The sequence below is a fragment of the Zea mays genome, chromosome 5 (genome assembly GCF_902167145.1).
Source record: "Zea mays cultivar B73 chromosome 5, Zm-B73-REFERENCE-NAM-5.0, whole genome shotgun sequence".
NCBI classification, from domain to species: domain Eukaryota; kingdom Viridiplantae; phylum Streptophyta; class Magnoliopsida; order Poales; family Poaceae; genus Zea; species Zea mays.
In genome coordinates this window covers 207,314,193-207,334,025 of record NC_050100.1, presented here as the reverse complement: position 1 = coordinate 207,334,025, position 19,833 = coordinate 207,314,193, and the positions used below count along the sequence as shown (strand labels likewise).

General features: G+C 46.1%; 4 protein-coding genes across 7 annotated transcripts; 2 read left to right on the top strand and 2 right to left on the bottom strand.

Moving 5' to 3' along the window:
• Nucleotides 1-217: 217 nt before the first annotated feature.
• On the top strand, nt 218-9,796 carry LOC103627584 (pentatricopeptide repeat-containing protein At1g31920). Of its 2 annotated transcripts, none has more exons than XM_008647888.4 (4): nt 218-1,059; nt 1,154-2,484; nt 2,627-2,751; nt 9,451-9,796. In XM_008647888.4, exons 1-4 carry the CDS (start codon nt 547-549, stop codon nt 9,471-9,473), a joined length of 1,992 nt encoding a protein of 663 aa, XP_008646110.1. In that variant the 5' UTR covers nt 218-546; the 3' UTR covers nt 9,474-9,796. The 2 variants fall into 2 exon arrangements, with proteins under 2 accessions (XP_008646110.1, XP_008646109.1); XM_008647887.3 differs by having other exon boundaries at nt 1,151-2,484.
• On the top strand, nt 2,986-7,034 carry LOC109939994 (uncharacterized). The gene has a single exon (XM_020538652.3). It carries the CDS (start codon nt 3,116-3,118, stop codon nt 5,897-5,899), a length of 2,784 nt encoding a protein of 927 aa, XP_020394241.1. The 5' UTR covers nt 2,986-3,115; the 3' UTR covers nt 5,900-7,034.
• A 1,091-nt stretch (nt 9,797-10,887) lies between the features above and the next one.
• LOC100282255 (uncharacterized) lies at nt 10,888-14,490 on the bottom strand. Of its 3 annotated transcripts, NM_001371846.1 has the most exons (5): nt 14,429-14,470; nt 14,203-14,217; nt 13,355-13,878; nt 12,542-12,787; nt 10,985-11,604 (listed from the first exon to the last, which is right to left on the bottom strand). In NM_001371846.1, the coding sequence occupies exons 3-5, from the start codon at nt 13,871-13,873 to the stop codon at nt 11,191-11,193; spliced, it is 1,179 nt and encodes a 392-aa protein (NP_001358775.1). In that variant the 5' UTR covers nt 13,874-13,878; nt 14,203-14,217; nt 14,429-14,470; the 3' UTR covers nt 10,985-11,190. The 3 variants fall into 3 exon arrangements, with proteins under 3 accessions (NP_001358776.1, NP_001358775.1, NP_001358777.1); NM_001371847.1 differs by lacking the exon at nt 14,203-14,217 and having other exon boundaries at nt 10,888-11,604; nt 14,429-14,490; NM_001371848.1 differs by having other exon boundaries at nt 11,004-11,604; nt 14,203-14,450.
• Nucleotides 14,491-15,628: 1,138 nt separating this feature from the next.
• LOC100191236 (uncharacterized) lies at nt 15,629-19,507 on the bottom strand. The gene is made up of 6 exons (NM_001136670.1): nt 19,371-19,507; nt 18,995-19,101; nt 16,998-17,509; nt 16,733-16,903; nt 16,402-16,519; nt 15,629-15,987 (listed from the first exon to the last, which is right to left on the bottom strand). Exons 1-6 carry the CDS (start codon nt 19,443-19,445, stop codon nt 15,948-15,950), a joined length of 1,023 nt encoding a protein of 340 aa, NP_001130142.1. The 5' UTR covers nt 19,446-19,507; the 3' UTR covers nt 15,629-15,947.
• Between the last annotated feature and the right edge of the window lie 326 nt (nt 19,508-19,833).

Here is a 19,833-nt window from a genome sequence, read left to right as displayed (position 1 = left end):
CTTCTGTTCGTGTGGATCTACTGGTGATGGATACGAAGGGCTGTAAAAAGATGTTTTTGCATCACCGATACATAGAACTTTTTTTTCTTCCCTGGAAACATATTCAGAGACTAACACTGGTAGGTGGGCCTATGTTGTCCGTATCCAGTCTGGAATTGGACTGTTTGGTGGCTGCCCCGTAGGACCCAAACTTATCCTGTGCCTAATTGGTTTATCACGGCATCGCCTCCGCCCAGCTGCCATCTGCCCGCTGCAACTCCTGGATGGCATTCAACAGCTCAAGAAAATCCCAGCGCTCCTCCCCAGCCACAAATCGCTTGCACGTGGGGCCCAATAACGCGGTGTCCACTGCAACCGCCAACGCTGCACACAGTGGGGGCGAGCAAGGCGACCACGGTGGCGATAGAGACGCGCGATTTTTACTCTTCGCGGTAACCGATTCTTGTAAACGCAAGAGCTCCATGCGGCCACCGGCCACGGTTCGGCAATGGTAGTTTCGTCACACTTCCTCTGACCTCTGCTCCACCGCTCGCCCATGGTGCTAGCATGGTAGGAGGTCTAGTTCTGTCCCAGGCGCAGACGCACCAGGCCGCCACGCCAAGAACCGCCGCACCGGCGCCGGCGCCGGCTCAGGCGTTGGAGAAGAGGCCGAGGGACCAGGCGCAGCCATGCGGCACAGTGGCGGCGGCTGCGGCCGTCTCGGTCTCGGCGCCGAGTTTGGACGAGGTCAGGAAGGTGCACGCGCGGCACATCAAGCTGGGCCTCGACCGGTGCCCGCGGTATGCGCGGCCGCTGCTCGCGGCGTGCGCGGTCTCGGGCTGGCCGGGCGGCATGGAGCTCGCGGCGTCCATCTTCGAGTCGCTCGTCGAGCCGGAGGCCTTCGATTACAACACCCTGATGCGCGGCCACGTCAGCGGCGGCGGTGGCGACCGCGATCCGGCGGCCGCGCTGCGCCTGTACATTGACGGGCTGGAGGCGGGCGTCAGCCCTGACAGCTACACGTTCCCGTTCGTGCTCAAGGCGTGCGCGCAGTTGGCGGCATTGCAAGAAGGGAGGCAGGTGACAGCTTCAGCTCGCACGCACTCAACCAAACACTGTGCTCTTCTGCAATCGTTGACTGGGACATGACATTTCTTTTTGTTTCCATTAGCAGTTGCAGGCGCACATCGTGAAGCTCGGGTTCCAGCACGACGAGCACGTGCAGAACAGCCTGATCAGCTTCTACGGCAAGTGCGGCGCGCCGGCGATGGCTCGTCTGGCGTTTGACCGGGTGGAGGCCGAGGAGCGAACGACGGTTTCCTGGAGCGCACTCCTCGCGGCGTACACGAAGGCAGGGCTGTGGGGCGAATGTCTCGCGTCGTTCGGCTCGATGATGCTCGATGGGTGGAGGCCCGACGAGAGCTCCATGGTCAGCGCGCTCTCGGCGTGCGCGCACCTAGGATCCTTCGACGCCGGGCGGAGCGTCCACTGCGCGCTGCTGAGGAACACCGCGAGGCTGAACACCATCATGCTGACGTCCCTGCTGGACATGTACGCCAAGTGCGGCAGCATCGAGAAGGCCGCGGCGGCGTTCGACGCGATGGATGACAAGAGCGCGTGGGCGTACAGCGCCATGCTATCCGGCCTGGCGCTGCACGGGGACGGGCGGAAGGCGCTGCAGGTGTTCGACGCGATGGTCCGGGAGGGCCACGCGCCCGACGCGGCCGCGTACGTCGGCGTGCTGAACGCCTGCAGCCGCGCCGGGCTGCTCGAGGACGGCCTGAGGTGCTTCGACCGCATGCGGCTGGAGCACAAGGTCGCGCCCAACGCGCTGCACTACGGCTGCATGGTGGACCTGATGGCCCGCGCCGGGAGGCTGGACGACGCGCGCGCGCTCATCGGGACCATGCCCACGGGGCCGACGGACACGGCCTGGCGAAGCCTGCTGAACGCGTGCCGGATCCACGGCGACCTGGATCTCGCCTGGCACGCCCTTCAGGAGCTCAGGCGCCTCGGCGCCGCCAACGCCGGCGACTACGTTATCGTCGCGGACATGCACGCCAGGGCCAAGAATTGGACCGCTGCCGCCGCGCTCCGGACAGAGGCGGTGGACTCGGGCCTCGCGCAGTCCCTCGGGTTCAGCGCCGTGGAGGTGCGCGGGGAGCTGCACCGGTTCGTGTCGCAGGACATGGCGCACCCGCGGACGCGCGACATCTACGAGATGCTCCACCAGATGGAGTGGCAGCTGCGGTTCGATGGCTACAAACCTGACACGTCGGAGGTGGCGCTGGACGCGGGCGAAGAGGAGAAGGGGCGCGTGGTCGCGGCGCACAGCCAGAAGCTGGCCATGGCGTTCGGCCTGCTCAGCACGCCGGAGGGGGCGCCGGTGAGGGTCGTGACCAACCTCCGGATGAGCAAGGAATGCCACGCGTACAGCGCCCTGATCTCGGAGATCTTCGGGCGGGACATCGTCATCAGGGACAGGAACCGGCTCCACCGGTTCAGGTGCGGTACCTGCAGTTGCAGAGACTACTGGTAACAGTTTCGTTAGTGTGAATCTGTGATCGATGGTGTAAATATCAACGGCCTTTTATGTCTTTGTTCTCGCGATTGAGTGTATGTATGATTCCTTTGCGGCCAAATACAGTAGGCCTCAGGTCGAACCACCACCAAGCAGCCCAACCCGGACGAAACCAAGGCGAAACCAAGGCGACGCCATCGACGAGCTCAGCGACGCCGGCGCCGTAGCGAAAGCACCCGCGCTTCGTCGAGGTTCGGTCCCCCAGACTCTCACATGTGCTTCTCCCCGTCTGCGCTCTGCCCCACCTCCTACCGCTCCCCCCCCCCCCCCCCGACGTCTCCCGTTCCCGCGCTGTTCGGTGGGCTCGCTCCTGCCGCCCACTGCTCGTCGTTGTTGCTTCCCCAAGTGGCTTCCGCCCCCATTCGCCATAGCCGCTAGGGCGAACAAGGAAGTCGGCGAGGTCGTGGGGGATTGGGCGTCGCTGCTGGCATAACTGTGGGTGGGTAGCGCTCTGCCTTTTCCCCCATTGGTAAGTTTTGGGGTCCGTTGTCTCCTTGGGCGCTGCTGAGGGGTCCTTGGAGCTGGGTAGCGGTGGCTGCCGTTAGGGGTTGGGAGATGGAGTTTGGGCCTGAAGATGACAAGGTTGATGACGATTTGGATTTCACATTCTCAAGGGTGAGAATGATGGCAAAGCCAAAAACTGATATAGGCCATTCATGCAAGGATGCTCAACATGGCCTAACGATTTCCAAGATGGAAGTCGGTTCTACCACCAGGGATGGTCGTTTGGAAGTTGGGAAGGAGAAGCAAGGTTGTTTGGGCCTCTCCCTGGCCCAGGTGTTCAGACATTCCTGGAGGCCCATTAACCCGAAATGGTTATGGGTGCCCAGGTCCAACATTCTCTCAGGTAAAGGATACCAGGCAAGACCAGAAGAGGTTCGCCGGCTAGGGCAAAGGGCTAGACGTATCAAGAGAGTTGAGACACCGACGCCATTTGTGCGATCCTTTTCTCAGGTGGTTAAAGAGGGAAGGATGGCGTGGAGAAGAGAATCAGGGGGAAATAGCTGGAAGCGACCCCCAAAGGATTGGATGGAAGAGGATGACTTACTGGATTCGGAGTTCAGCAGGGAGGAAGACCTACGATCCAAGCTCCAGAGGGCCCCAGGGGAACACACTGAGCAGGATCAGCAAGATATGGGGCATCATCGTCAAGGAAGCTTTACAGGTAACAAAATTCCTCGGAGGGGTGGTTTCTGGAGAGGGCGTGGGAATTTTGTGCCAGCCAGGGGTGGCTTTGGGGGTTTTCGCTCTGTTGATAGGAATGAGACAGGGGGTAGGGGAAGCAAAAACCAAGAAAATCGTGATAGGGAACAAGGCTCTCAGCCATGTTCAGAGAGGGGAAGACCTTCTGGTTTTGGAGTTGGCATGCAGCAGGGCAGGGATTCTAAAATCCAGGAAGGTCTGGTCAAGGAGATTAGATGCTTCCGTTGCTCTCAATCTGGACACCATCAAGCTGACTGCCCGAATGACCCTCTATGCTACAAATGTAAAGAGTCTGGGCATATGGCGGCGGAATGCCAAAATAACAAGAAACTTAGGTTGTTTGGATTTGGAATTCCGGAGCAGGGCTTCTTTGGTTTTGATATTCCTGAGAAAAAAGTGCAGGTGAATATGTTGAATGCTGTTATTCACATTCTTGAGGGGGAACCCACAGAAGAGAAATTGGACAGAGAGCTTAAAAATCTGGTGCAAGCTAACTGGGATTTCAGGGTTAGGAGGATGGACAAACATGATTTTAGTGCCTCCTTTCCGGACAAAAGCTCGCTGGAATCATATGCTAAACTGAGCAGTCTTGAGTTGCCTTTATACAGTTACAGAGTTCAAGTTACCAAAGCCAACTCAGATCTGATGGCTTCATCGGTGCTTCAGTGTGTTTGGATCAAAATTTACAACCTGCCGGACATTGCGCGCGAGGAGGGGATTATAAGAGAAGTAGCAAGCCTAGTGGGTAAGCCAGTGGTGGTCGATGAGCTAAGTATTATCAAGGAGGGACCAGTTAGAGTCAAAGTGGATTGTCGGGACCCCTCTCGAATTAAAGGTTTCATTGAAGTCTTCTTCAACAAAGTGGGATATGAGCTGAAGATTGTGGCTGAGGGAGTTCGTACTCGATCTCCTTACTTGTCAGGGACGAGTGGATCTGGAAAACAAGATGATAAAGATCAAGATAAAGACAGGAACAGACCTGGGAGGAATGATGAGAAAAAAGGGGGGAAATTTGAGAGGAAAGGGAAGGAGTTAGAGAAAAATCAAGATTGTAGTTTTGGAGAATCTCAGGAGGACATGGAGGAAGATGCTGGGGTGGAGGGGACACTGCAAGAGATTTATGATGAGATACCCATTGCGGCGTTTCATCCCACAAAAGGATTCTTTTCATCCGATCTAAAAAAAGTTGAAGATCACACTGATACGGTGAACTCATTTGAAGTCTTGATGCTTAATAAGGAAATAGAACAAAAAATCTTCTCTGATAGTCAACTTTCTGATGTGCTGGATAATGAAGGTTCGGTGGATGATCGGGCCAAGGTGGCTCCAGAGAAATCTCAGATTGAAATGATGAAACAGAGAGTGGATGATCAGACTTTCTGCTCAAACAAAGAGATTAATACAATTACAAACAGTCGGGTCAACAGAAACAGTATTGGGCTGGTTGGTATGAATCATTTTGGGGGAAGAATTAACCTTCAACTTGCTAACCAGGAGAAAAGGGATCAGGATTTGAAGCTCATGCTCGATGACTTTCCAACAGAGGACAATGAGGAAGATTGGCATGGGAACATAATGGAGCAAGTTGAGCTTTATCACACAGAAGAAGATGGTGAACAGGAATGGGAGAAGGCACTAAGCAAGAAAGGGAAGAAAAAAAGTAGAAGGAACTTTCCAGTGATAGCTACAAGAGCCAGCTCGAGAATTGCCAGAGATGGAATTCCCATACTTGAGAAAACCACCAAAAGAGCTCGTGAGAAAAATCAGCTACAAGGTACTTCACGTCCAAATCCTTTTCTCATTCTGAATAATGAATCTAATGAAAACCTGTCTACTGTTATGAAAGATATATGCATTGTTCTAGAAAATTATGACAATCAAATAGATTTGTTCAAAGCTGAAGAGCGGGTTAGAGCCACTATAGCTGAAGCTAACTATAACAAATATGTGGATAAAATTAACAGTAAAAATGCCCCTCAAACTAAGGAGGACCTGCAAGAATTAGCCATGGAGGCTATAACAAATAAAGAGAGATTGGAGGCTCCTTTAATTTCCCAGGAAGGCCCAGAGGGGCTGAACCTGAGAAAAATAAAAAGAAAGGGAGACCTGAGAAACAGTCTAAAAAAGGATAAATGAAATTTCTTAGTTGGAATATTAGGGGAATGGGTCAGTTAGGGAGAATCAATCAACTTAGGGAATTTCTGACTCAAGAAAAAGTGGACATAATTGGGATCCAAGAAACCATTAAGCAAGAATTTTCGGTTAGAGAGCTTAACTGGATCTCCTCTAATGGTTGTTTCCAATGGAATTGGATTCCCGCGAGAGGTCATTCTGGTGGTATTTTACTAGGGGTCAAGGAAGACTCTCTCGAGGTGGAAAATTGGGAAAACTTCAATTTTGCTATTAAGGCTACGGTCAGAAACAAATTCAGCAATTACCGTTGGGTGGTGTTGTGTGTTTACGGGCCTGCTCAGCACCACCAGTCTGCTAGTTTTCTGCAAGAGCTGTCGGAGATATGTGAAAGGGAGACCCTTCCTGTGGTGTTGGGGGTGATTTTAATTTAATAAGGAATAGGCAAGAGAAGAATTCCCATAATATCGATCAGAGCCTCATGAACATGTTCAATGAATTTATTAATCTCTACAAGCTTCGAGAAATTGCCAGGGGGGGCCCTCAGTATACTTGGACTAATAATCAAGTTAATCCGGTGCTAGTTAAGTTGGACAGGTTCCTTGTTTCTACTGAGTGGGAGGAGAGATTCCCTCTTTGCTTTTCTAAAGGATTAACTAGAGTGGGGTCTGATCATTGTCCTATTGTGCTTGACTCTGGTGAGAATAATCCTAATAAATCTCATTATTTTTTCTTTGAGAATAACTGGCTTCTCCAACAAGACTTTAGGGCTTTGATTTCGCAAAAATGGTCTGATCTTAAGGATCGTAGGCCTGAAGGTTCCTACTCGATGGATGGGTGGCATGGGAGCATGGTTTCTATCAGAAGATTCTTAAGAGGGTGGAACAGACAAAAAAGAGGTGATCAAAATAAGATTAAACAAGATCTGTTATTAAAACTAAAAGGCTTGGATGATGGTTTGGTTATGAAGGACAATCTTCCCCAAAATTGGAACGAAAGATATAGAGTTGAGAAAGAATTAGAGCATGTGTATCATATGGAAGAAGTGTATTGGCAACAACGGGCCGGAAAAAACTGGATTCTCAAAGGTGACTCTAATTCTAGTTTTTTCCACCTGTTTGCTAACGGTAGGAGGAGGAAAAATAATATTCTACAGTTGGTGGCAGATTCTTGTACCTTGGTGGACCAGAAAGATATTAGCAATCACGTGGTTGATTTTTATAAACAGCTTTTTGGACCATCTACTCCTTGTGCGATGAAGTTACGCGAGAATTTCTGGGAAGGTAGAAGTGAATTATCAATTGAGGAGGCCATTCACCTGATTAGGCCTTTTGATGAAGAGGAGATAAAACAGGCGATTGACCTTATGCATGTTGACTCTGCCCCGGGTCCAAATGGGTTTGGAGTGGCCTTCTTCAAAAACTTTTGGCATATAATCAAAGGAGATCTTATGAAAATGTTTAGAGATTTCCATGGAGGAAATTTAGATATTCAGAGGCTGAATTATGGGGTCATCTCCTTGGTTCCAAAAATTAAAGATGCCACCTCGATTAAGCAATATCGTCCAATTTATCTTCTTAACGTTGATTTCAAAATTTTCACCAAAGTCCTTTCTAGTAGGCTTGCCCAGGTAGCCAAGGTGGCTGTTGGGGGCAATCAAACAGGCTTCATAAAAAACAGAAACATTCTTGAAGGAGTAGTGATACTTCATGAGGTAATTCATGATTTGAAATTAAAAAAGCAGAGAGGTCTGATTCTGAAGATTGATTTTGAGAAAGCCTATGATAAGGTTAGATGGAATTTTTTAGCTGAGGTCTTAAAATTGAAGAAGTTCCCGGACAGATGGACCAATATGGTTGAGAACAGTGGAGAATGGGAAAGTGTGTGTGAACATTAATGGTGAGAGGAGTAAATATTTTAAGACTTTTAGGGGTCTTAGGCAGGGCGACCCTCTCTCCCCTTTACTTTTCAATTTGGTGGCTGATGCCCTTAGTGTGCTGTTGGATGTAGGGATTGCCAAAGGGCACATCTCTGGAGTTTTGAACGATGTTCTACCAGGAGGTATTTCACATATACAATACGCAGATGACACAGTGATTATGATTGATGGGTCAAAAAAATCAATTTTAAATCTGAAATTAATTTTGTATTGCTTTGAATGGTTATCAGGGCTGAAAATAAATTTTCATAAAAACGAGGTCTTTGTGTTTGGAGCTGATGACCAGGAGGAAAAAGAGATAGCCAATATGCTTAACTGTTCCCTGGGATCCTTTCCGATGAAATATCTAGGTATATCTATCTCTGATCATAACATTAACTCAGTAATCTCGGAGCCTATTTTGGAGAAAATGAGGAAAAGGCTAGACCCATGGAAGGGCAAGCACCTCTCTTCTGGTGGGAGATTAATTCTAATTAACTCCTGTCTCAGTAGTCTACCTATGTATTGCATGGGTTTTTATCTTCTCCCTAAAGAGTTTCATTATAAAATGAATTCAATTAGATCTAACTTCTTTTGGCAAGGAGCTGAAAAGTAAAAATGCTATCACATGGCCAAATGGGAGATGGTAACTAGGCCAAAAGACCAAGGTGGTCTTGGCATCCTTGATAGCAGATTGATGAATGAATGTTTGCTGGTAAAATGGATATGGAAAATTGTTCAGGGGTCTAATGATACTTGGTTCAAACTTATCAAAGGAAAATACATGACCAAAGGAAATTTTTTCCTGTCATCGGATAGAGATGCGTCTCAATTTTGGAAAGGGTTGCACAAGGTTAAACACCTATTCAAATGGGGTGCTATTAATAAAGTTAGGGACGGGGAAGGTACCCTCTTTTGGAAAGATACCTGGTGGGGGGATGTGCCCCTAAAATTAGTATATCCCAGATTCTTTGACATATGCATGGACAAAAATGCCAGAGTTGTAGATTATTATGAGGAAGGGGAGTGGCATATCAACCTCAAGCGGCCCCTGACGATTGCTGATTTTCAGGTTTGGGATGAACTTGTTACTAAGCTTGTCGATCAGGAGCTCACTCATGGGAGAGATGAGGTGGTATGGGTACTGGACAAATCTAAAACTTTCACTACTCAGTCTTTGTATAGGTTTATGACTGATGGAGGGATTAGAAAAGATATATATAAAAATATTTGGAAGTCCAAGGTGCCCTTGCGGATTAAAGTTTTTTTGTGGCAATTATGTAACCGGAAAATTCAGGCAGGCGTGGTGCTTAAAAGAAAAGGTTGGAAGGGTAGTGATCGTTGTGCTTTATGTCAAAAGCAAGAAACTGTGGATCATATATTCTTTCAGTGCTCCTTGGCATATTTTGTGTGGAGTTGTTTGAGGCAGGTATTTGGAAGGAACAATATTCCCAGCTCAGTGGAAGAGATGTTCTGTTGCAGGAGTGAAGTGAAACCTAAGTGGACTTCTCTTTTTCGTTTATTTCTGCTTGCAGGCATGGTTTGGGCCTTATGGCGTAATAGAAATAAAATGGTGTTCGAGAGAGAGTTCCCCTGCAGCCCTTTTGTAATCTTCCGTGATGCTGTTTCGTTTTTGCAGAAATGGAAGGTGTTGCTATCTGAAGATGACCAAAGCATGCTAGAGAAGAAGGTAGAAGAGGTGCAGTCTTGGATCTTCAGCTTCAAGAGTGTTGATGGAGGGGGAAGCGACATAGTAGTGATTTGAAGTATTAGAAAAACTTTGTTAGAGATTTCTCAACGCTTTCTGGAGTGTTTCAGAGTGTTCTACTCTTAGCTGGTGGTTCAACTTTGCTGGGAGGAAAAATTCTGGAGGTTTTTCTTTTTCTTTTTGGAGGAGTTCATGGCTCCTGTGTGCTGTCAATATTACTTCTAGCTGATCGGTTCACTGATTGAATCTTGGCTATGCTAGTCTATAGGTTTCTTTAGTTCTGGTGGTTGGTGGTCTGATGATTGTAAACTGGTATCCCCAGTATGTGTTTGAACATTGTTATATGCTTTCTTAAAAGCAGAGTAAAATCTCGTTTCAAAAAAAATGTATGATTCCTTTGCTGTGAATGGAATACATGGTACACATCTTCGACAAAAATGTTTGAAGACACTTCAAAGGCTGAGGTTTCTATGTTTGATGCCATTTGTGTTGAGACTTGAAGAGATATAGCTAGTAATTAGCAACGCCAATATCAACGAGCTCTAGCATAGTTCATACAGTATTAGGGTGGGCTCTAGTGGAAGCCTGCAAAAAATTTCGTGTGCGATCTGTTGGGAACTTGTTCTCAAATGCTATGAATTAAGAACAAGGCAATATAAAAATGTTAAATGTTAATGCCCTTCGTTCGCTCAAGCATTATTTCCTCAAGGATTTAATGAACTTCGGACGAAGGTCAAAAACGGTACAATTACGAAGGTAGAATCTTCGTAATTGAACTCTCAGAAATTATATACAACAATATGCGATATGAAGCATTAAAAACAAGTGAATTATAAATGAACAATATTATTTTCATATTATATAAACTTGATGTATTCAAATATTATATACATTTATACCTCTGTCTTGGCAAAGAATAATTTTCGAGTGATGCGATTGCAATTACAGGAATGCGTGAACAGTAAAGGAATATTGTTCACTATTTATAGCCACAGGACACAGCCTGTGAGGAATTACAATCATGCCCCTCATAAAAGTTTACAACATTGACTCAGACCTTTATGGACTAAAAGGTCATTTTATCCTTAAGTCGGTTCGACCCTTACCTTCGGATATGTTGTAATACCGAAGCTCCATGAATGATACCTTCGACGTCATGTACGAGCAGCTTCAGCCAAAGTTGTCTCTTTCTGCAGGACCTTCGACGACGAAGCATGGTCCCAACACGATCCTCTTCCGTCCCGCCCACCCTATCTCTAGCTTGCGTCACTACAACATTCTTTCTCCCAAGTGTGCCGTCACAGTTGTCCTCATAGTATCACAGTTCACAGGCTGACATAGCGAGATCACATAGCGAGATCAATGATATGCGGCATTATAAGAGATCTACTTGATTAGCCGAAGCATAAGATATGAGTTTAAAAAAAATGGCTACTGTAGCGAAGAATAAAGATTCACCCACATTGGACACTTTCCCGCCGTCTCGCATAATCCACCATCCAATACAATACATTCATGGTCATGGGACCCAGCCATGAAACAAGATTGACAAAGTGTAGCGACTTAACTGAACAAACCGGTATGAATCGTATGCGAATAAAAATCTTCAATCTACCGAGTGGGTACAGCACCAGACAATAGCAAGTACTGGCTGCGATTATGGAAAGGTAATTAAAAGCTGATCAGGTCATCCTTCTTCGGATCTGGCTTTTTCGGACCTTCCTGGGAGCTGCTACCTCCCTTCTTGCCAAATATCATCTCGTCGAGATCATCAAGGATGTCATCATCTCCACCTGACGTTGCTCTCGCGGCAGCTGGTTTTCTGACAAGGGCGTCTTCATTGCCAACAGCATTCAAATCTTCATGCTCCGCAGCAATCGGTATGACAACTGGTACATGTTCTGCATGCTCGGAGGCCCTGGGCTGCTTCATCTCCTCGTACTTCGATAATACTTTCTGGATCTCATCGTTCACGCTCAAGGCCTCAAAGAGCACAGCTTCATTGTCTCCAACGGTCTCAATAATCATCTGGATAGTGTGCTGAGATTGGTAGCATTGTTGCACAAGAGTGGTTGTCAAGTCATCCTGTGGTAATAGCAAAAGTAGCCAGACAAGAATCTTTGGATAAGTTGATTTGTGCTAGCTTAACAAAGAACACACTTAGAGCAACTCCAATAGTTATGTAAATTTTAGCTCTCTAAATTATAGATTTAAGAAGTTGTTAAATGACTTTTGGAGTAAAAAATGTGAGTTCTCCAATAGTTCTCTAAATATAGGTTGTAATTTTGTTTTGTATTTATCCACATAAAAAATAAGTCACAAAAACTATATAATGCAGTCAACATTTTTTTTAGGGAGTTGTTAAATGGTTGCCAAATGTAGAGAGAAAATGAGCTTAGATGACAAGTTGTTAAATTTAGAAAGTTCATTTAGAGAACTGTTGGAGAATAGTTTTTATATTAATTACCTAAATTATTGATTTAGGAAATCTTTTAGAGAATCACTGGAGTTGCTCTTATTAAAGCTCCCAATTAGCAAGAAGACAGTTGGCTATGTTAACGAATAGTGCAAAATCATATACTTCAGGATGCAAACAACAGCAAAGGTGTAAATAATTGAAATATATGCACCCCAATCCATCAAAAGTTGCAATTACTATAACTTCGGGATGCAGCGAATGTTATTGTTAACAGGGAAGAAGTTAGCCAACTATGCTCAACAAAACAACAAGTACATTTTCAATCATTCTGATTCAAAAACAACTGTATAGAGCATGCATTATATCAAGTTAACAATCAACATGAACAGCAAAATATTTCGCTACATGCAATGTACTGTATCACTTAATCACCATAAACGCGGCTGCCCTGAGTATTTTTTTAATCAGCAACATGACACAATAAGAAATATCTTTTAGTGCAAAAGATCCATAAAAAATCTCATGTGTGCAAATAGCTAATCACCTCATGATGGTAAGGAACTTGACAGAGCAAATGGAAAGTTAAATTAAATGACACAGCACCTGCAAAGCATCCTGCTCAGGAGAAGAGGAAAGAACAGTTGAAAGAAGTTCTACGCTGTTACGAGCTACATCAAATGCTTCTTTTGTTTCTTCAGCAGTATATGTATGAACATGGACGTCCTCGAACACCTGCTGGGGCAAGCTTGCATCAACATCAGCTTCAGCAACTGATCGCGCGGGAGTAAATATAGGAGCCAAGCTCTCATTGTCACGTCCAGGAAACCGCACTCCTCTTGATTTCAAGCTCTATACATAGAAATGACCATGTTATACAATGTAAATTTCAGGAACTTGGTTACTAAAGTACAAAAACATTCTGTGCAAGGACATGTTCTCACAAGTACATCCGTAGACATTTGATGTCTAAAATAGTCAAGTAGAGCATGTACTTCCATCAAATCTCAAATCAAAACAACTAGTAAATTAATATAATAAAAATCTACAACCATAGGAATGACATTACTGCTGCCTAAGGCGTTGTTTTCAAGTACTTGGAGAGTTCAGCAGGTTGTACAAAATTATAACAATAAAAATGTTAGTAAATTATGAACTACAAAAGCATGGATAGTTCAGTCACTGCTCTAAAGCAAACATGGTTCAACATGTTGCTCCTAAATCAGATTGTTTCTTATACTTGCATCATGGAACAAAACAGACTATTGTACTTCTATCTTTTGGCATGAAGCCATGAACTAGCAAAAGAAAACAAACTGCTGCAGTATGGTAGTATGAGTCAACTGGAACAAGATAAGAATTGTGCAGTTGGTTTGGTTGAAACAATGGTAAACAGAATGAAGGCTTGTGTTTGCAAACCTTGTATGTTTCCTCATAGACTGGCAGATAACGGAGTTCATCACCAGACTCCCCCCATGCTTCAATGAGCATAAGGGCCTTGTTCCTGTTATTAACCACGGTTTGAGGATCATCAATCAACCTGACCATCTCATCAAGAACCCGCTCGGCCGCAACTTCCGAGAAGGCCTTGTCACAGTTCTTGACAATGGTCTCAAGCAGGACCAAGGAGAGGTACTGGACCCTCGCATCCTTCAGCATGATCCTCTTCTTGATCCCACGGATGAGTTCCACACTGTCAACCTTCTCTGTGTTGATCATGTCGCAAATCTCCAAGTTTGAGTTCCAGTCAGGCCCGTCCAGATCCTCTGAGGTGGCACCCTCAACAATCTTGTCAGCTGGAGTCTGCCCCTGGAACAACTCCTTCATCTTGAAACTCATGGAGCTCATTCCGGCAGTCATCTTTTTGCTGACTTCTGTCCCGGTGATCTTCAAGCGCTCACCAAAGGCGCTAACCTTGTCCATCAGGTTGTCACTCATTTTTGCTGCAGAAAACTCCGAATTAGTCGAGAAAATGGGCATGCCACAGTTAGATAACACGTTGACGTGGTGATTAGTAAAAAATCTCACGTCAAACTTCACGCGGGCGTTGAAAACCCCGAATTCTGCAACTAAATTACACAACCCCGAATTCTGCAAACTAAATTGCACAACCCCGAATTCTGGAAAGTAAAGTGCACCTTGGGTAGACTAACGTTGTGAGCTAATAAGGAAGAAAAACCTACTTCGAGCGTCTACATAGTTTCAATTAGCAAATCCGCAAAGCAAACTCCTAGGAGATCCCGACCGAGCAGGCTAGGGTTACTCACCACCACCAACAGAGCCTAAAATATGAGTTGGTCCAAGCCGATCTCCACCCCACGGCAGTCCAGCACCAGTAGAGAGCGATGGGAAGGAAGACGTGCGGCGGCGGCGGAAGAGACAGCAAGAGATGAGAGGGAAATTGGGGGCAGCGGCAGAGAAGATCAGGACATGGAATTTTTGGGGAAGCAGGAGATGCAGATTAGGAGCCGGGGTTGAGGGGCGTAGACGTACCTCCGCCGCTCCGGACGGAACTGACGAACGGAATAATCCAACAAGACCGGCTTCTGGGTTTCTCTTTCCGCGTACGAGTAGTTGCTTGGTGTTGCTGGTGATCTTCTTCTCTCCTGCGGTGCCTTGCAGTTGCGGCCTCTTTTCTGCCACCCCGGTTATTGCTTCTAGACCAACCCAAACCCCACCGTCACTCTCCGTCCTCAATCTATACCAATTACGATGCAATCATATTTAATATTTATAAAAATAAATTTAATATTTAAATAAACTATGATTCACGTATTAGATATTAAATCAATAAAAATAAATATTATACCGTATCTTAACTAAAAGAACGAGAAATATATGAGTTAAAAAGAAGTTGAACCCTTTTTAATAGTTCGTTCAGTTGTTCATCTTAATTCAGCTAGCGAGATGGTACTATATGAAAACGAGATGGTACTATGCGAAAACAATGTGTTATATCATGTGTGTAGCTTTGTGTCGTGTTGAGCTTATATGTTTACTTATGATCTAATTATGGTGTAACGGTTCATCTATAACGGTCTATTAGTAGGCGAGAAGTGTATGAAAAGAACAGATCTACATGTTTTACATCTGACGCACAAAACTAGCGCTTTAAAAGATTTTCCCGTTCGAACATTTTTTTGACAGGTGTGTAATTTTTAATCAATAAGAAATGAATACAAAAATTGCAAACATCCACCTCGAAGTCCTTGTTGAACATGCTTAAGCAGCAGCACTTTCAAATTAATTCAAGCTGACTGCTTCGCCAAATACTGCACTTTCAAAGGCTGGTAGAACATTTTGAGGCCTCTTTGGAATACGGGCTTTTTTCTCATTTCCTACATTTTCCCTATGAAAATGAACTGTGATTCGCCGTTTACGGCAGACTCCCACTTGCAGCTCAGAGAGGACGCATAAGCAGGGTCAACGGCGCAAGGCGTACACCGACGTAGAGCGGTCACACATGCCACGACTTTTTATAAAGGTGCCGTGTACCCACCACCACCGCCAAACATCACGACGCGCAGGGGCAGGCAGGCCGGTCGGCTGGCAATATCCCAAGTTCCCAACAGCTCCGGCTTAAAAGAAGTAAAGAACTCACACATGGCGCCACGGACAACCCACAAGCACCAAAACTTTCTAGTCGCGCTGCTTAATACTGCAATGAACAACTGGGGTTGAAAGCTGCCAAACGGAACGGGAATAAGCGAATCTACTCGTGTTAGCACAAATGTTATCCTGCCGAAACCAGCCTGGAAAAATAGGTTACTGATGTCAGCGCTATATATACAACGAATACCAGATCGGTTAATGCAACAATTTTACCCAATTTTCTGCCTGACATCAACAGATTCACATACGAGCGTACCGAAAGTCTAGCTAGAAATAGCAGTGACAAGCAAGGCACAGCACAGACACAACTCCAGCAGATTCACATACATGAAGGCACCCAGCGATGCTTCAACCTGCTTCTTCTCGGACATCTATCTCAAGACGGCCATGGCCTACTACACTACGGTCTGGAATTCTTTGTAGATTGCAGCATGAGGTACCTGTGAACAGACATTTCAGATTCATGATGCTAACATATAGTGTCATACGCGCGCATCAAGAATCAAGAGTCATATACTGAATATAATATTAAATGATAGAATTACAGGTGCAGTGCAGTTTTCTAAACCTGGACTTTATGGTCTTGGAGCTCTAACGTTCCAAACCAATTTAGGCAAATCAGACAATTCGATTAGTAAGAGCGAATAAGTCATCTCTTTTATTTATGAAATAAAAGCAAGAGCTGACTTATACGATAATGGAGACAAGTGAATGCATACCAACCCAAAATGTGGGGACAACTACAAGTGCTGAGACGTGTGAAAGATTGTTAGCAAAGAAATTAATGCAGAGATCCCATAAGAACAAGGCAACACTGCAATCTGGAAACCCAACGTTCAAGGGATAAGGATTACCTGCAAGTGTAGAACCCAGCAGCATACCATGAATTTAAGAGAGCAGCAAGATCACTGTCAAGATTTGGGTTCATGCCCATATTTGTGCTTTCCTCCTTTCCAGTATCAGATTTGCTTCCTATATCGAGGACAAAAGGTGAGTAGCGAGACGAAGTATATATGTACACTACCTGACGCAACTCCACCTCCACGCAATTGGTATTGAAAGGGATGTGAGTTTTTCATTTCTTCTTATGTGTAATGTGCAGTCCGTACATAGAACTAGCTATTCTTGTAAACATATTTTAAGACGCTTGCATAAGAACGCCACTAATTCAAATAAGTTACTTACCTTGTGTGCTAGGCTGTCCAGATATCGTACTTCTCATAAAATTAAAGGCAGCTTCAGCAGTCATCATTGCAGCCTTATCAACTTGATCATCATTGGTAGATACCATCGTTGGGACCTGCATGAAGTTTGAAACACTAGGGTATGCAGTAGTTGCACCTGGGCATTGATCACCTGAAAAGGGTTGTATTATGTAGTCTATATTACATGCAATGGAATAGGCACAATACATATGAACAGATGAAGAAGGCACAATTTAGGCACCTACAAGTCAATGATACGCTGCAGCCAGCAGTAGGTGGCGTACAAGCAGAGCCTCCACTTGGTTGGCCTGCTGAACAGCAGGAGACAGATACCAGGGGAACGTTCCAATTGCAGCATGAGGATTGAGTGGTGGAAGAGTAAGGATCTGGTACTGTGGCACTATAGACAGGAACTTGCTGCTGTTGGGCCGTAGAAGCATATCCTGATGCTTGATAATTTGAATAGTTTGTTTGTTGGAGTTGCTCAAGAATGTTCCGACTCTTCTCCTCAAGTTCATAGTATTGTCTCAGCAATTCATTGTACTGCCCAGTTTGCTGGCTTGAGCTCCAATTTCCACCAGCATTAGTAGAAGCATCGGTGGAGAGCGTCTTAGCCTCTGAAACATGTGTCTCTTTGCCTGGATCAGTTTCTTGAAGAGGAGCATGCTCAATTGTCTGTCTGTCTTCATAGGGCTGTTGTTGTAACTCTGACAGATCACAGTGTGTGCTGTCACAGTTGGCATCTTCCTCTCCGCACCTTTAAAATGCACAAATGAAATGAAATTGAAATTGAACATGTCTTCCAGGAATGTAGCGCCAAGACAATAGCACACAAATTTAAATATGGATACATAAAGGACAAATGAGCATGGCCAAATCATTGGGAATACCGGCAAGACAAAATAGCAGATGGCCTTAAAGAAAAATCTATAGGGTTAAAGTACCTACAAATTGCATGATTGATTGATGAACACATGAAATTGTCATCCTGAAGCTTTATTTGACTCCATTAACTAAAGGGATGGCATCTAGTGCACATGGACTGGTGTACATATGCACATATAAAAACCATATCCTTTAAAATCAGATCTAACGGTGCACGATATCAAGTGGGCTTCTACAAAAGTAACTAGCCATTTTTTTGGTGATGGGGGGGGGACAAGACAATTGCACATCGTTAGTTCTAATTTTGAAGGCCAGGACAGTGGCGAAGAGACCGGGGGCGCCAGAGTGGACCTGGCTCCCTCCAACCACATTATTATATACTGAAAGTCCTTCCCGTTTCCCGAAACCTGGTAGCTTGCAGCCAATATATTATTTGGTGGCCTGTCATATATTCGTATCTCGTCGTCTACGGATGACGGCTGCACGGGGCACTGCCGCTGCGCCATCGTGGAGCTCCACGGGAGTACGGGACGACGCCTCCTCTCGCTTGACCCAGGTAATTGTGGACGCGCATGTGGAGGTTGGAGGCATTGCTGGCAGCGAGCTGTTCTCACTTCTCACGGGCGGACGCGACAACCGGCAAGGGCGCAAGGCGATAGTCAAGTCTGGGTTGCTTACTTGTGTCTCGTGACAAAGGTAAAAAAATGAAATAGACCCCGTTTATTTTTATATACATTTGGATCATCCACTCACCACGATATAAATGAGATGTAATTTTCTTGTCATTTTTATCTTGTGCCCTCGCTGGCTTGGTTGCTTGAGGTAAGCTTGCCCCCTCATCCCCAAATCCTAGCTTCGCCCCTGGGCCAGGAGGACTGGGTTGTAGCCCAGTAGGTTCGTTCGCCAGGTGTGCGAGAAGACAGGCGTGGGTTGGGTTTTTTGCCGGTAGGGTTTTACACACACGGGTGCATTCAGTGGTACTGCGTGTTTCCTACACACTAGAGGTCTAGGCCTTTCAATCCTTTTCTAATGTGTATATTGGACGTGCACGAGTGTGTGTGCGTGTGGTGTCATGTGTGGTGTGTGTAGTGGTGTGAGTTCGTGGCATCCTTGTACCCTATAAAAAAATGAAGGCCAGGATTCTATATGTGCACCGGATATTATCCCTTAATTAAAATGTGAGTTCCAAACTGAACAGTTGAAATAAATACCGGAAAAGCAGCAAACAGCTATTTCTCAACAGGCTACCCTTTTTTCTACCCGTCCCAACTGTAATTCTAAACATGTAAACCGCTACATTTGCTTTGGATAGCATAGTCCACCACTGAATCAAGCTGAAAACATCATGTATACTTACACATCCGCTGCTCCAGCAGTAATTGGCTCCTCTTCTGCAGTAGCAGCAGCAAGTTCGGTCTTCCCATCCTCGCTTGGCGTTGCTCGCTTGCTCTTGCAATGCATTTCCTGCCAAACATCAACAATTAGCCAGATGCAAACAAACATTTTTTGCAAAAAGGCGGACGAATTTACATAAATCTCCCATCACGATGCGATGAGGTGTAATCTGAGCTCTCCATCCCCGAATCCAAAACCCCCTGCGCCCACCGCGCCTAGCCATCGATGAGACCGACAGTCGCCTGTCAAAGCCCCCCCAAAACCCAAAACCCTAGCAGCTGCGGCGGCGAGGCGCAGTGGTCCGGGAAGTCATAGAAGCCATAGACAAGCAGGCATACTTTCATGCTGAACATGGCGCGGTCGAAGGCGTCCACCAGCGCGGAGTCGTCCCACAGTTCGGCGCCCTTGCCCATCCCCGAACCACGCCGCCGAGCTGTCTCGCCCTCGCGGAGGCTGCGGCTTCTCTTCCTTCTCTTGGAACGGAAAGGCGCATTCACGAATCGCGAAGTCTCACCAGAGGAAAAAGGAACAGCACAGCTGCAGACGCCCATCCGCAACCAGAAGGCCAGCCCGTGTTTGTGCCCATCAGTAGGCCCATGGGTTGGTCCAGCAGAGCACGTCGGCCCATCGAGTCTCCTGGACCTTTGTCCACCACGTTATCTGCCGGGACACGTAGGATTTGTTTGGTTGCTTGGCCCAGCCTGAGTCAGGCTCATTGAAAGAACCAGGCTCAAGAGAGCCCGTATCTATAGAGACGGTTCAAAATATTTGGTTGCCTGGTCAAAATGAGCTAGGCCCATA